The sequence below is a fragment of the Monopterus albus genome, unplaced genomic scaffold (genome assembly GCF_001952655.1).
Source record: "Monopterus albus unplaced genomic scaffold, M_albus_1.0 scaffold25.1, whole genome shotgun sequence".
NCBI classification, from domain to species: domain Eukaryota; kingdom Metazoa; phylum Chordata; class Actinopteri; order Synbranchiformes; family Synbranchidae; genus Monopterus; species Monopterus albus.
In genome coordinates, this window is record NW_018127905.1 from 1439699 (window position 1) to 1453838 (window position 14140).

Here is a 14140-nt window from a genome sequence, read left to right on the forward strand (position 1 = left end):
AAGTCCAATAACAAAACACCACTCAGGTTCAGATCGGGGGGGCCGTTCCTCCCAATCACGCCCCTCCAGGTGTCACTGTCGCTGCCCACGTGGGCGTTGAAGTCCCCCAATAGAACAACGAAGTCCCCAGTCGGGGCATTTCCCAGCACCCTTCCAAGGGACTCCAAGAAAGCCGGGTACTCTAACCTCCTGCACAAGCTCGGGCTCCTTCCCCAGCAGCGAGGTGACATTCAATGTCCCCAGGGCTAGTCTCCGTGTCCAGAGATCGGGCTGTCGGGGCCCCTGCCTTCGACTGCTGCCCAATCCACTATGCACCGGCCCCTTACGGATCCTCCTGCAGGTGGTGAGCCCACAGGAGGACGTCCCCACGTCACTCGTTCGGGCTAAGCCCGGCCGGGCCCCGTGGGGGGAGGCCCGGCCACCAGGCGCTCGCATTCGAGCCCCAACCCCGGGCCTGGCTCCCGGGTGGGGCCCCGGCTGCGCCATGCCGGGCGACGTCATGGGACTTGATGTTAGTCTATTCATAAGGGGCTTTTGAACCGCTCTTAGTCTGACCCGTCACCCAGGACCTGTTTGCCTTGGGAGACCCTACCAGGGACATATAGCCCCCGACAACATAGCTCCTAGGATCACTCGGGTACTCAAACCCCTCCACCACAATAAGGAAATTTCCTGCTGTCTTAAATATTCACATACTAAAAAAAACGATTACCTACCCAATGAACGATTATTTAGGTCCAGCCCTACATGCTGTATAGATCTTTTTCACAACAGACATTTTGAGTTGTCACAGTAGAAAAAGCACAGGTGTAGCTAACAACATTAATAATGGCTGAGTTCCGAGACACCGTATGGATTCAGCCCGATTTTAGACCCGATTCAGTCATTCCCGAGTACATCTAGAGTTTGAGTGAATTCTGGCCTGAACAGTTGTTGTTTGGTCCTGGTGCCTGTTTTATGACACGAACGACCAACGATCTGCCTCCCGACCGCTCAGATGGATTTCTAGCATGTCAGAAATCTGGTCAGCTGTGTTAGTTTAGTGCACTTGCATGAGTACGAAAACAACAACATGGCATAGATAAGATCTTACATTTTGTGGACAATCAAATGAAACGAGGCCAATGACCACATATAAAATATTTATAAACTGTATATGGGTGAGGCTAATTGAGCTGGATGGAATGCAGCCATTTGGGGTGTTATCAGTTACATCTGTTTTTCCTACATGTCAAAATATCTGCTGTGGAAACGGTCTGCTTCCTTTTCAGATTTTCTTTATCAGTATCCTTAATGTTGTGCCTGGAAAAAGGTTTTCATAAAACAAGCTATTACCTCACTTTTTTCTTTAAGTGCAGGTGTACAAACATGTTGGCCACATCTTTATCTGTTTGATTTGCCGAGTGATCCCAAGCAAAGATATTTTTCAGAGAAAATGATGATGGTGAAATATTGAAATATTGTAAATATCTGCACAAAATATTGGGTGGCATTGATGTTGGTCAAAAACTGCACTGATCAAACTTCAGTCTGTTTCACGTGTACTGCACTTTATTTTTCACATTTTTCTCTCCTTCCTCCCAGTCTGAACAGCCCAGTCCAGCCAGTTCCAGCTCCAGTTCAGGCTTTGCTCCCACACACCATAAACGACAAGGTAATTTCTAGAAAACAAGCAAGTTACATCTGATCTGAAATGAATGTTTCAGTCAGAAATTATCTGTATAATCATTTCCTCTTAAAGGTGGCCCTGTTACTTGCTAATAGAGATCCATATGATTTTTAAAATAAAAGCAGACACCGATATTATACAATGTTTGTACAAAAGCTGTGTGTCATCTAGATGGTACAAAAAAACCATCCATCCTTCTTCCCAGGTTGTCCAGATGTTTAATAAATATTTGTTGTTTCCCTTTTACACCTGTGTTGCAACATACACACACAGAACTGAGCAATGAAAATACTGAGTGAATGTTACCAGTACTGATATCCAAAATTATGCTTGAAAAACTGGTTTCAAACACTCGAGACACAGGAGTGAAAATAGTCTGGTTGGGCCAGGTGAGTCCAGAATGTATTGCTTGCTCCAAAGTATGGGACCTTTTATGGGACTCTTTTCTTGAGGGTGACCTCTGCCTGTGTGTTTGTAATTTTCTCTGGATGCAGTGGTGGACTTCATCATCAGGAAAAGGGTGGCTATTCCTGCCACCACCCACACAGGTAACAATTACACTGAGGCCTCTAATGCCCCCACAACCTAGTCACATGTCCGCATGGGAAATGTTCTTCTGCCTGCTGTTTGCATGAAATTTCATGCATCTACTTCCAGTGTGTCAGCATTGGTTTTGCATCATGGATATGATGGCACTCTCCAGAGCACCCATCACTGCTGCTCCAGCAACACCTATGTCTTTTTACTCTCTGTGATGTCCAAGCCTGAGACCACACTATTTGTTTTAGTTTGATTATATCCATTGCTTTCCAAACTATTAAGACATCAGCGAGCCACCCTGTGAGGTCACACCCAGTCCTACATAAACAACATGGATTGATCTGTTGAAAATAGTCCCTGACAAATGCAGTGTTTGCTCCTGTTAGCAGCTTCTTTTTTTAAACCAAACTATATATTTCTGAACCATCTTTTTTGGCTTTGGATTAGGGTTGAGAGTCACTGACATTGTAGGAAAGTTGGAAATGGGGTAACGTTGTTAGTTCTGTTATTTTCATGGGATTAGATGACAATTTAAACATAGAGAATAAAGACAGCCTAATTTTTCCCCAGTCTTACTGGGATCAAACCAGCAGTGGTCCTTAATCTCCAGTTTCCTGTAGCTACAAAATTTCCACAAGACCATCCCATTACACAGCATGATCTGCTGCTTCATGCATGTTGTCACTTGTGTTTAACATGAAATAATTAAAAACAAACTTTATTCCAATGTCGTCCTTTGTGTTCTGTCTCCCACCCAGTGCTGGGCCCACTGCAGTCAGTGATGCAGGATCTTCACTCAGACGACAATGATGATGACTCAGAGGATGACGATGACAACGACATGGAATCTGACGTGGAGCGACCAGCACACACACACCTCACACACCATCAACGCAGGTTAGCGAATGGTCACAGCAGGCCAGCTTATTGACCGATCGCTACAATACACCCCATTTGTTTCATGAAACTGCAGTCGTACACAGGCAGCAAGTACTAAGAGGATACAGAACCTGCAGTTGTGCCACTTGTTAGGGAGCAGGCTGGAATGGGAACATGAATCAGTGGAGTAGTCTACAGACAATGCTAGAAGCCAACATACTTCTCAGGATTCCTCCATCATTTTCAATATTTCTATATAGCAGTGGATCATTTGAATGTATATGATGTGTCTGTTGCAGTTTCCCTCAACTCTGTAGCACTGTTTTGCCTCTTTTAGCTCATTTATTTGGTCAACTACATTGCCAGGAGCAGGCAGCTGTTTTTAGAGAAAAAGCTCAGATAAACTCACTGTGCACTACCTGCTCAGCACCAAGCAGCAGTCAGAAACTACCTGGAACATTTGGCAACTAAAGAGCCAAATAGTTTTTCACAGGAGTTGGGGGAGATTAAAACAACTTAGAGAGTTACCGTTGGACTTGGATTCATCAGGTGAACATAAACTCCAGGTGAAAAGATAAAGTTGCTCTGTGTCTGCTCATTCAGTCGTGTGGTTGGTTATTCTATCTATATATGTTTTTCTGAAAATGTATACTGTCACAGTAAAGTTACAAATACCATGACAGAAGGTAATCCATCACTAGTTCCCACCAGTGTTGTTGTACTCGGGTCCAGGACTTGGAATTGAAAGTGACTGTGGTACTGATTGTCAGGACTCAGCTTGGACTTGGGCACTGAATTCTCATTCTCAAGTGTTGACTGCATTCGGACTTGGAAGATGGAGACTTGGACTCAGATGTTTTTGTAATGAGCCTTAATTTGCCATAAGATATTATTATCTGCTGTTGCTTGCCTTTTGTGTCACACACAGTAAGTCGGCTCCTTTTAAAATGGCAAGATCTGTGTCAGGTGTGTTTAATGTAGACTTTGATGACCCTGACTTGGCCTGGAGGTCTGGTAACTCGGCTACACCACTGGTTACCACACAGTCGCTATCACCTAAAAACATTTTGGCCTAACAAATAAATAAATTGGGCTAAATAACAATAAATAAGTGTTTGGACTAATGGTCATTAACTGTTTTTGGTGTTTATATCAGTTGATTTCTGTGTTGACTTGTGTCAGCCTTATTGAGGAACTATTGTATGTGTATTTTGATGTACTGAAGTATTTGTTCTTTGTCCTGTGACTCTCTACCCAGGGTCAGTTTAAGTGACGGCAGTGAGAGTGACAGCTCCTCGCCCTCACCCCCCTCCCGCAATGAGGCCCCACCCTTGTTAAAGACTACTAATAACCAGGTAAGATCACATTATGTTGTCAGTGTAATTTTATGTAGCACAAGGGAACAAGGCATTTACTGTTTGTGTCTTCAAATCACCCAGAGTGACTGACTGTTTTACTCTGTCCACTGTCAGATACTGGAAATGAAGAGTCCCACTAAGCAGGGCAAACAGGACAAGAACAAAAACACAGAGTGTGACAAGGTACACAAAACTTTATTTTGTTTTTCACTGTGAACAGCCCATGTACGTTGAAATCAATAAGGAAACATTAGCAGTAATAAATGGGGAGTGTACACACTTGGCAGAGAGGCGCACACACACGGACATCTCCCAAATCTGAAAACTGTTTTAGTTGTGCCCTTTTTCTGTTCACTACACTTTTTATATCTGCTGCGGATTTAGATAAGCATCAAAATCCATCCTGGGATTCCACATTTGCCTGGTCAATATTCAAACCAACCTATACTGTATCAGCTGCCTGTTGATTCTACCATTGACAGCAGATTTATGGTGATGTACATTAATATTTAGACTGTTGTTGATGTATTTATTTTTATTTATTTTTAACCATCTCTATGAACCTTTTCTTATAAGCTTCTGCCTTTTGAAGGCTGTATTTACTTCATATCATCTGGCTTGAGTGAAGAACTAGGACAAGATGATACACACTACGTACTGTATGTGATACTGTCAAAATATAAAATAAAATAATTTGAAGACTTGGTGATAAAGAGGCATCAAATGTGACTTCAGTGTCCCTGGTTTGATTTTGGTTGTGGAACCTGCATTGCACCCCTTTTTCTCTTTGCATTTCCTGTCTGTGTCTCTACTTTCAAATTAAATAAAGGCAAAATGCCAAAAGGTCCTTAAAAATAAATGAATATGTAAAATAATTTTTCCTGATCTTAAAGTTACTTAAGAGCAAGTATAAGAGTAAAAACTGGCTTTCATAAGGCTCAAAGATGACTCGTCAAAGAAAAGAAACCCTTCCAAAATAAACCACTTTGCCAGCACTACATTGCTACTCTCAAATCATTGTGCTTTGTTCAACACATACATGTATATAAGATCCTCCAGATTATCTTTGACGAGAAATGTGTCTGCACAGGCCTGCTGTGTGTTGGAGTGCAGTCTCAGACCACAGTCTTATGTTTGGGTTTTTCTCAGGGACCAGTCAGATGAAAAGTCTTGGTCAGATTTAGATTTAAAGCGTGTTCATTGTCCTGTTCACTGCATATGACAGGGATAAAGCTACTGTAACACCAGGCTGCTCTGTGTTTTCCAGGCTTACCTAGATGAGCTGGTGGAGCTGCACAAGAGACTGATGACATTAAGAGAAGGTCATATACTGCAACAGGTGAGCTGCTGCTATGAAAACATGCATCAACAGTGTGTAATACTGTCACACTGACTATAGTTTAGTGTTGTGGAGGAGTCCTCTCAGTCAGCCTGCACTGTTGCCCCTATAAAAGCAACATGTGACATAGTACAGTGGAAACAGACTGGGCGAATAAATCATGATGCACACGAAGCATGTGACTTAAATGTCAACTGAGGCTTGCACTGAAGAGCTGAAAAGATCAGATCTGTGCATCGTGATCAAAAACTGTAACGTCCTTAACATTAATATGTCCATCCATCCATCTTCGTCCACTTTATCCAAGACCGGGTCGCGGAGGGACATGCCCAGAACACCTCCCCAGGGAGGCGTCCAGGGGGCATCCTAAACAGGTGCCTGAGCCACCTCAACTGGTTCTGCTCAACGTGGAGGAGCAGCGGCTCTACTGCGAGCTCCTCATGGGTGACTGCGCTCTGCACCCTATCCCTAAGGGTGTGCTCAGCCACTCTCTGGAGGAAACTCATTTCTGCCGCTTCTATCTGCGATCCCATTCTTTCGGTCATGATCCAAAGTTCATGGCCATAGGTAAGGGAAGGAACATAGATCGACCGGTAAATTGAGAGCTTCGCCTTACAACTCAGCTCCTTCTTCACCACAACGGACCGGCACAGAGACCACATCACTGCGGACGTCACACCGATCCATCTGTCAACCCTGCCACTCCATTTTTCACTCACTCATGAACAAGACCTCAAGATACTTAAACTCCTCCACTTGAGGTCGCCCCCAACCCGGAGAGGGCAATCCACCTTTTTCTGATTGAGAAACATAGCCTCAAATTTGGAGGTGCTAATTCTCATCCCCGCCACTTCACACTCGGCTGCAAACCCCTCCAGTGCGCGCTATAGGCCTTGAACTGATGAAGCCAACAGAACCACATCATCCGCAAAAAGCAGGGATGAGATTCTGCAGCCACCAAAACAGCCGCCCCTTGTTCCCTGGCTGCACCTAGAAATTTTGTCCATAAAAATAATGAACAGAATCGGTGACAAAGAGCAGCCTTGGCAGAGTCCAACATGCACCGGAAACAGGTCTTGCATTAATATGTAAAACAGGCAAATACCATCCATTATTTTCATCACCTTTTTCTTACATAGATTTCACCTTTTGAGGTATTTGGTTCTTTTGACTTCATTATCTTGTTGTTCCCTCTTCTTCTGCAGTGGTTTACCTATTACTTTTTTATTTTATTTTATTATTCCACATATTCTTATTCCCTGTCAAAACTTGCACTTATATTACCCACAGTGCAACTCGACAGCTCAGCAAGAGAATCGAGTTTGTTATGCAAGTAGCAGCTAATGTTGCCTGGAACCTGCAGCAGAGATGAGGAGTAGGCTACAGAGGTCTGATGAGCTCACTTCAAACCCAGCACCTTCCAGATTTTTGTTATTTTCGAACTTGTAGTCCTTAGACCCAACTGATAATGACTTACTGTAATCACTTGAGGGCCTTTTTTGGATATACAACGTCTTCACTTACACAGTAGTATTCCCCTGAAGGCACACGTTGGCCTGATTTTGTAGAAACAGATGAACACAGAAGATCTTTTAAGACCTTATAGTAAAATACTGAAAATATCAAGGAAAATATCTGTGCAACAGTGTAATTCAGTTGGATGTTATTCAGATTGGGGCAATATGATTCAAAAATCCAAGCCAGACCTTAAGGTTAATTACAGTACACAGCATCCTGGATGCATCAAGATGCAAGTACAACTTATTGCACCTTATGAAGACATACAGTAGCTCAAACACTAACTGTCCCTAACCATTGTAGTTTTACTGCGAATCTCTTGAAGTACTTTGTTTATGTTTGGGTAGTAACCAATGGGAAGTAACTGGAATCAAATGACATGGCCAAAACAAAGCTGTTCTGAATTATTTTAGGGTGGACATTCCTGAACATACTGTGTAGACTTTTTAGAAGTATCAGATTACATTACCAATAAGAAAATATTTAATTTAACCGAGTTTAAGGCTTTGATAATATTTACATTCTTGCTTTAGTATGTTTATGCCAAAGATACCTTGAACTGCCAAGCTCCAGATAAAAGAAGAAAAATGTATTTCGTGGCTTTGCAAAGTTTTAACTGATCTCAACATAATATCAGTACTATTGGTCATCTACACTGTTGCATTGGATTAGAGGAGGAGCTGCGATCTGTTACAGATTCTCTGTAATCTGTGGCTTCATCTGAAAGCAATGAATTATTTGGTTAACCTCTCTCCACCTAAGAGTTTCTTGCTTATATTCTCGAGGCCTATCATATAACGGCATTAATGAATCTTCCCAGTGGCAGCTGCCAAGTTCTTCCTCGCTCTCCTAACAGGACGTCTGGCTCTGAGGAAAGATGAAATCCCATCCAAAACAGTATCACCAGCCCACAACTTTAGCTCGCACAGAGTAATCAAGCTAATCTAGCAGAATTCACCAACTGGCTCCACTTCGTGTTACAAGAGATGGAAATGATTAAGTTGCAGCCTCTCTGCACACTGATGGGGTCAGCATATTGGATCGCACAGCGAACTGTAATGCAGATGGCATGTCTTTAGACAGTGGAGCTCTGAATCCTGAACAATGAAAGTGAGCCATTGGGCCACCCCACTTGACACAAGGCACCGAAGTGAAGTCACAGAAAGGTGACGCCTGAGCATCTAACTTGGATCTGATTAAAGTGGGCTGCCATTCTTTCCACAGAGGCTCTACAGGGGGAGCAGGATCTGTTGGGTCCTCCTTTGTGTTCACAGTAACCCAGCTAATTATGAAAACAATTTACATATAAAAACAGTGTGCATCTGTTAGTGTTTTCAGGCTGCTTTCATCAACACACCTGAGCAGTAGGAAATGGTTAAATGTCCTTTTTTGGTCAGCAAACACAAACTGCTGATCACCGTTACCTTGTGGTCATCTGTACCTCCTATATACTGTAGAAAATGGTCATTTCATTGCAGTACCTACAGTTCAATTCATTGTTATTAGTATAGCACCAATTCACAACAACAATCATCTCAGGGCACTTTACATATTAAGCTTTACATTATTATAGAGAAAAAACCAACAAATCTCCTTTGAGCAAGCACTTGATGAGAGGAGGGAGGAAAAGCCCCCTTTAACGAAAGAAACCTCCAACAGACCCCAGCTCTTGGTGGGTGGCCTTCTGCCTCGAGCGGTTTGGGTGAGTGGATAGAGGAGAGAAAAAGGAAAAACAACAAGACACAACAAACACTGAGCAGGTCGATGTGGCCGGTGACTGCTCATCAGAAACGTAGAGCTCCAGAGCCAGGGCTACCTGTAGAAAGGTACAGGGAGAGAGAAACTAAATGATAGTTTTTCCGTCATTCAGATTTTATCATCTACACTAAAGAAGTTTAGCTTATTTTAGATTCATCCACTCTTATGCCTGGTTCAGACTACATGATTTATTTGTCTGATACGATGGTCACTGTCTCAGATTACACAATTATAGAGTTATAACTTCTTGGATAAGGAATATGACAGACTAGACATTGGCACCCGACAGATCGCAACCTCACATCAGGACTTGCAGGTACCAGGGACCAGGAGAAGAGTGTGTGTAATACTGGCTGCTTGTGTTTGGAAAAACATAAAAAAAGGGTGGGATGGTGGAGGCAACAGTGGACCTGCCTGTGGGTTGCACAAAGAGCGCAGAAGCCTGTGTTGTCTTTCCTTCACAGAGAATTTGACATAGCAATAAAAAAAATAAATACTTTAGGCCAGTAGTAAAACCCAAAACTAGCCAGCTCTGATAAGATAGCTACTTCACAAGGCTGACTGTGAAAGTCTCAATGCTAATTATTGTGATATTTCATGAATATGCTTCTGTCCAATATGCCAGAAAAGTTGTGAACAGAAGGAGCCATCTGTGCTCCTCTTGGTCAGCGTCAGCCCACCTTGTTCTAGACACAAAAAACTTCGGCCGCCTTGTATTGGAATGCATCTGCTACTGCTGCATCCCAGATTAGTTATTTACTGTGACACATTATATGACACAAAACGATCAAGCATCATGTCCAACACCATTTGTCAGTTATGACGCCATACATATGTTTTGGGCTGATAATGGGCTTAAATTGTGTAGTCTGAACCGAGCATTAATGTTGTGGAAAATCTTTGCTGTTGTCATGGAAAAACATTTTTGTTGGTGTTGATTGATTTTGCAGGGAAATGTCAAATTTTGGCTACTATTGTGAGGAATTGTTGAGCCACTGAGCCTCTGGTTTTTAAGGTCCCCTTGAACACGAAATATTAAGTAACATCTGTCTTATTTCTCAGGTAAAACTGCACTGGAAACTGGCAAAACTGACGTTTTCTTGTGTTCCTGCTCAAATGTTTAAGGCACCGCTAGCATTTTGTTTTTTTTCTTTGTGTAGCAGTAATAGGTGAAGTTGAAGATATTAAAAGAAATGAAGTTAGACTTCCATTTGAAGCATTGAAAGTAGTTAAAGTGGCAGCTGAAATTCTAGTTCAAAAACTGAAAAGCCTTTAATTGCAGTATAGGTGAAAGTCCTGAACAGAGTTGGTTTCAGTTCAAGTGTAAAAACTGAAAGATGATGATAGTTGAGAGATGAAAGCAGTAGAATTGTCACTGGAAATGAAAACGATAAATGAACTGTTCATTTAATTGTAAGTACTTAAAAGTTGAAAGTACTTCAAAGTAAAGTTGCAGTTAAAGGATAAGCAAAAATATAAATAAGTTGACCATCGCAGCTCAGAGTTCATATCACTGGCAAATTAATTTCTGCTTATGTAAAGCTCAGTGTGTGTGATTAAAAATAGTTGTACCCTGGAGCCATGGTTATAGGCATGAATACAAATAAGTGCAGCCTGTGCTTTAACCCACTGTGCCTCCTGTTTTCCAGATTGTAAACCTCATTGAAGAGACTGGACACTTCCACATCACAAACACTACTTTTGACTTTGACCTTTGCTCCTTGGACAGAAGCACAGTAAGGAAACTCCAGAGTTACCTGGAAACCTCCGGACTGTCCTGAGACTCAGACTTGTGATTTTTCTTGAAATAAACTCCAACTTCGGATGCAAGCAAAAAGCCTCACTGTGGCTGGGTCCAGTTGCTATGTGTCAAGCCTGCTGGGTGGACTGGGCTCTCGGAATGAAGAGGTCGTCCCGCTGTAGAAACCTGAGCCAGGCGTCGGGATGAGCCCTGTCGATCAGGAGATCACCTGGAAAGCCTTGAATGTCACTTGACTCTTTAAAAACAAAGTGGGGAGCAGTGACCTTGTTGCTCTTAATGAATGTGCATATTCTTACCACGTGTTTCTTGATTTGTTATTCATTGTGACAAATGCATGGTCAGCATTGCCTTACAACATTTAGTTTTATTTATTGAATTTAATTTGCAGGTGTGTGTGTGTGTGCGTGTGCGCGCATTAGAAATGGCAAAAAGTAGCAGAGTGAGACATTGAAGCACTTCACAGAAATATCTTTGATTCTGTGTGACAGCTGAGCATCACTACAACACTCTGTCTCTGACTTGAATTAAAATTAAATATCAGACTGAATCATTTCATTGGGAACAAAAAACTGCAACAGAAGGTGTGAAGGTCAGTTGCAGTTAATAAAAGACACAATACCTGTTTAGGACACTGTTGGAAAATTTGCTATCTATTTTGCTCAGGCTATCCATAAAAGAGAAAGTGAACATTATGCAAGAAACAACTTTCAGGAGCCACGCAGAAGGCCTGGACCCAGAGAGGTCAGTTTTTGTGTGAAGTGGAGTGGTTTAGGTGGCAACAGTTAATTCTCAAAATAAAAATAGGGTTTAAAGCCTGATCCTGGATTTGTATATGAACTTGCCTCAAGTCATGATGAACACAACACATATATACACAAGCAAATACCACAAAGATGGGAGCAGGGTTTGTGATATCCAGGACACGTATCATGTTAATTTGTGGCTGTTAGAAATTTGTGAAGAAAGGCACATTTAGTCCAACTGTAAGTTTATATAAAGGTGTAGTGCAGGGGAGGCCAATTCCAGTCCTCGAGGGCTGCTGTCCTGCTTGTTTTCTAACTATCCCTGCCTGACCTGCTGCTGATTACCTGGCTCAGGTGTGTTCAGTCAGTCAGAAGCTGGAAGATACCAATTTTACTTTATCTTTCCTCACTCCACTTTCATCTAAGATGGTATCTTCCAGCAAAATGGCTGACTAAACTCTTGTTGGAATCTCAAAACATTGCCTCTGCAAGTCCATTTTTCTGGTATCCAGCAGGTGTGAGGTAATGAATTGTACAAATGGGCATTTTTGAAAGGTGTGTATGATGCCACCCTTAGCTGTACACAAACCTTAACTGCTTTTGTACCTCCACACCCCTAGCCGGTCGTTGCATAAAGTGGGTGTAATTATCTGTTTTGGCAGCTTCTGCATGTCCCTCATTGGAAAGTGGGTTGAGACATTGTGACAAGCACTTGATTAGAGGCATCACTGTGGACACACTACTCGAGCTTTAGCGCTAAAAACAGTGTTCCTTTTGTGACTAATTAAGGCACTATATGTAGAATACACAGCCCCCTCTCAGTATCATGATATAAATATTCTACAAGTAGCGGCTTTTGTCTTCTTGAAGAAAGCTTGTGTTACAAGATGCTGTAAATTAATGAATTTATTCTCAACATGATTTAAACACCATTTCAAATTTCACTGCACACACACAGATGGTCTCCGCAAACGTTTTAATGCACCAGCACATCATGATGTGACAGTTTTTTGCTCCCATGTTTTGACACAGTTTTGCATAAGATTTGAGTGGCTAATGGAGTGAGCTGAGCACAAATCATTAAGGTAAAAGTTCTTGTGAGAACAAGCAGAACCTACCTGTATCTGCTCCCAGGCTATATGCAAAACTGTGTCAAAACATGGGAGCAAAAAACTGTCACCTCATGATGTGCTGGTGTATTAAAACGTCTGCAGAGACCATCTGTGTGTGTGCAGTGAAATTTGAAATGGTGTAAAATACAATCTTTTATTTATTTTGTTGGAGTTGTTAAAATAGCTCAGCATCAATTTCACAAGGAGAACGCCTTTGTTTGATTTGTAACCGAGGACCCTTTGGCGAGTTTGATAAACTGAAATCCAGGATGGCGAACTGTGGTGATTCTTTCAAAATGACCTTAAAGGGTTTTTCTTGCCCTGTGTTCTGTCTTATGGTTTCTTGTGGATTTTGGAGGACATAAAATAAATATTCTGTATGATGTACAGATGAGTTATTAGGCCACTTGTGGATACTTTTTTGTTTTGGTGCAGATTCTAACTTAAAACTGTAAAAAAATGTTTTTTCAGTGATTGTACACAAGGCCCCATTTTAAACTTGGTTTTAAAACGCATCCTGGTTGATCTGATTATAAGTGGACAGCACTAAATACAAGTGTAAATAACCACCAAGACAGACTGTGATCCGATCACTGAAGCCGCTTGCCGAGTTGGTCTGGGATGCATTTGACCACTTATCTGATCACTGAAGCCGCTTGCCAAGTTGGTCTGGGATGCATTTGACCACTTAACTAAACACTAAGGTGTCCTGATACATCCCTGTCAACGATGTTTGAGGAAAATACGTCATCAGTGCAGTTGTTTTGGTGAGAGCGTGCCAACGTTCAAAAAAAGAAACTGAAGAGAACCATCTGATGAAAATCCATCCATTTATTATGAAAGCTTTCATAATACATCCATGTACAAATCAGACACTTGTCGTCTTCTTCTTCGGTTACGGAGACTAGTTTTTAAAATCTAGTACTGACATTAGCCCCAGCTGCGGCCTAGTGAAGGTTACAAGAAGCTTTTTTCACAACTGTAGTATTCTGGTGACAACAATCCTTTGGCCATTACAGTTTTATCATACTTGTCCAACAGATAGCCAAAGCTACAAAAATAGAACACATTCAAATAAACTGAGATATTCTGTTAACATTGTCCGTACATTGTTTTCCAGTTATCTGAGGAAATCTTGAGCCTTTTCTGCTCAAAACTATCTTAGATGTATGTGGTAGGGTTTCAGAGCTCTCTGAAATTTAGTTCACTACAGGTGTTAACCACTCTGCCATTCACATGAAACTCAAAATTTTATAAATGAACAAGGATTACTCCACTTAAAACAAACTTAAGCTGTGAGAAGCTGTGAAAATGCCATAGCGCCACTGTTATTGTAGCTGAGACAAAGATTGCTGCTCCAACTCTTTTCTTCATCTTCTTCAGTCCACTCCAATAACAACAGGGTCTGAAGAACTGAGACTATTTAAAATAATACATTTTACTGACACACTGGCTTGACAAT

General features: G+C 41.8%; 1 protein-coding gene across 4 annotated transcripts in view; it reads left to right on the top strand.

Moving 5' to 3' along the window:
- The window catches only part of mllt3 (MLLT3 super elongation complex subunit), a 57530-nt gene extending 45648 nt beyond the window's left edge, over window positions 1–11882 (top strand). For 3 of the 4 annotated variants that reach the window (XM_020594990.1, XM_020594992.1, XM_020594994.1), the window contains exons 8-14: window positions 1585–1654; window positions 2164–2217; window positions 2968–3106; window positions 4347–4443; window positions 4561–4629; window positions 5714–5785; window positions 10711–11882. In XM_020594990.1, coding sequence (XP_020450646.1) covers window positions 1585–1654; window positions 2164–2217; window positions 2968–3106; window positions 4347–4443; window positions 4561–4629; window positions 5714–5785; window positions 10711–10842 — 633 coding nt within the window. In that variant the 3' untranslated portion in view covers window positions 10843–11882. The remainder of the gene's footprint in view (window positions 1–1584; window positions 1655–2163; window positions 2218–2967; window positions 3107–4346; window positions 4444–4560; window positions 4630–5713; window positions 5786–10710) is intronic. The other variant, XM_020594993.1, reaches the window with a different exon arrangement.
- The last annotated feature ends 2258 nt before the right edge of the window (window positions 11883–14140 follow it).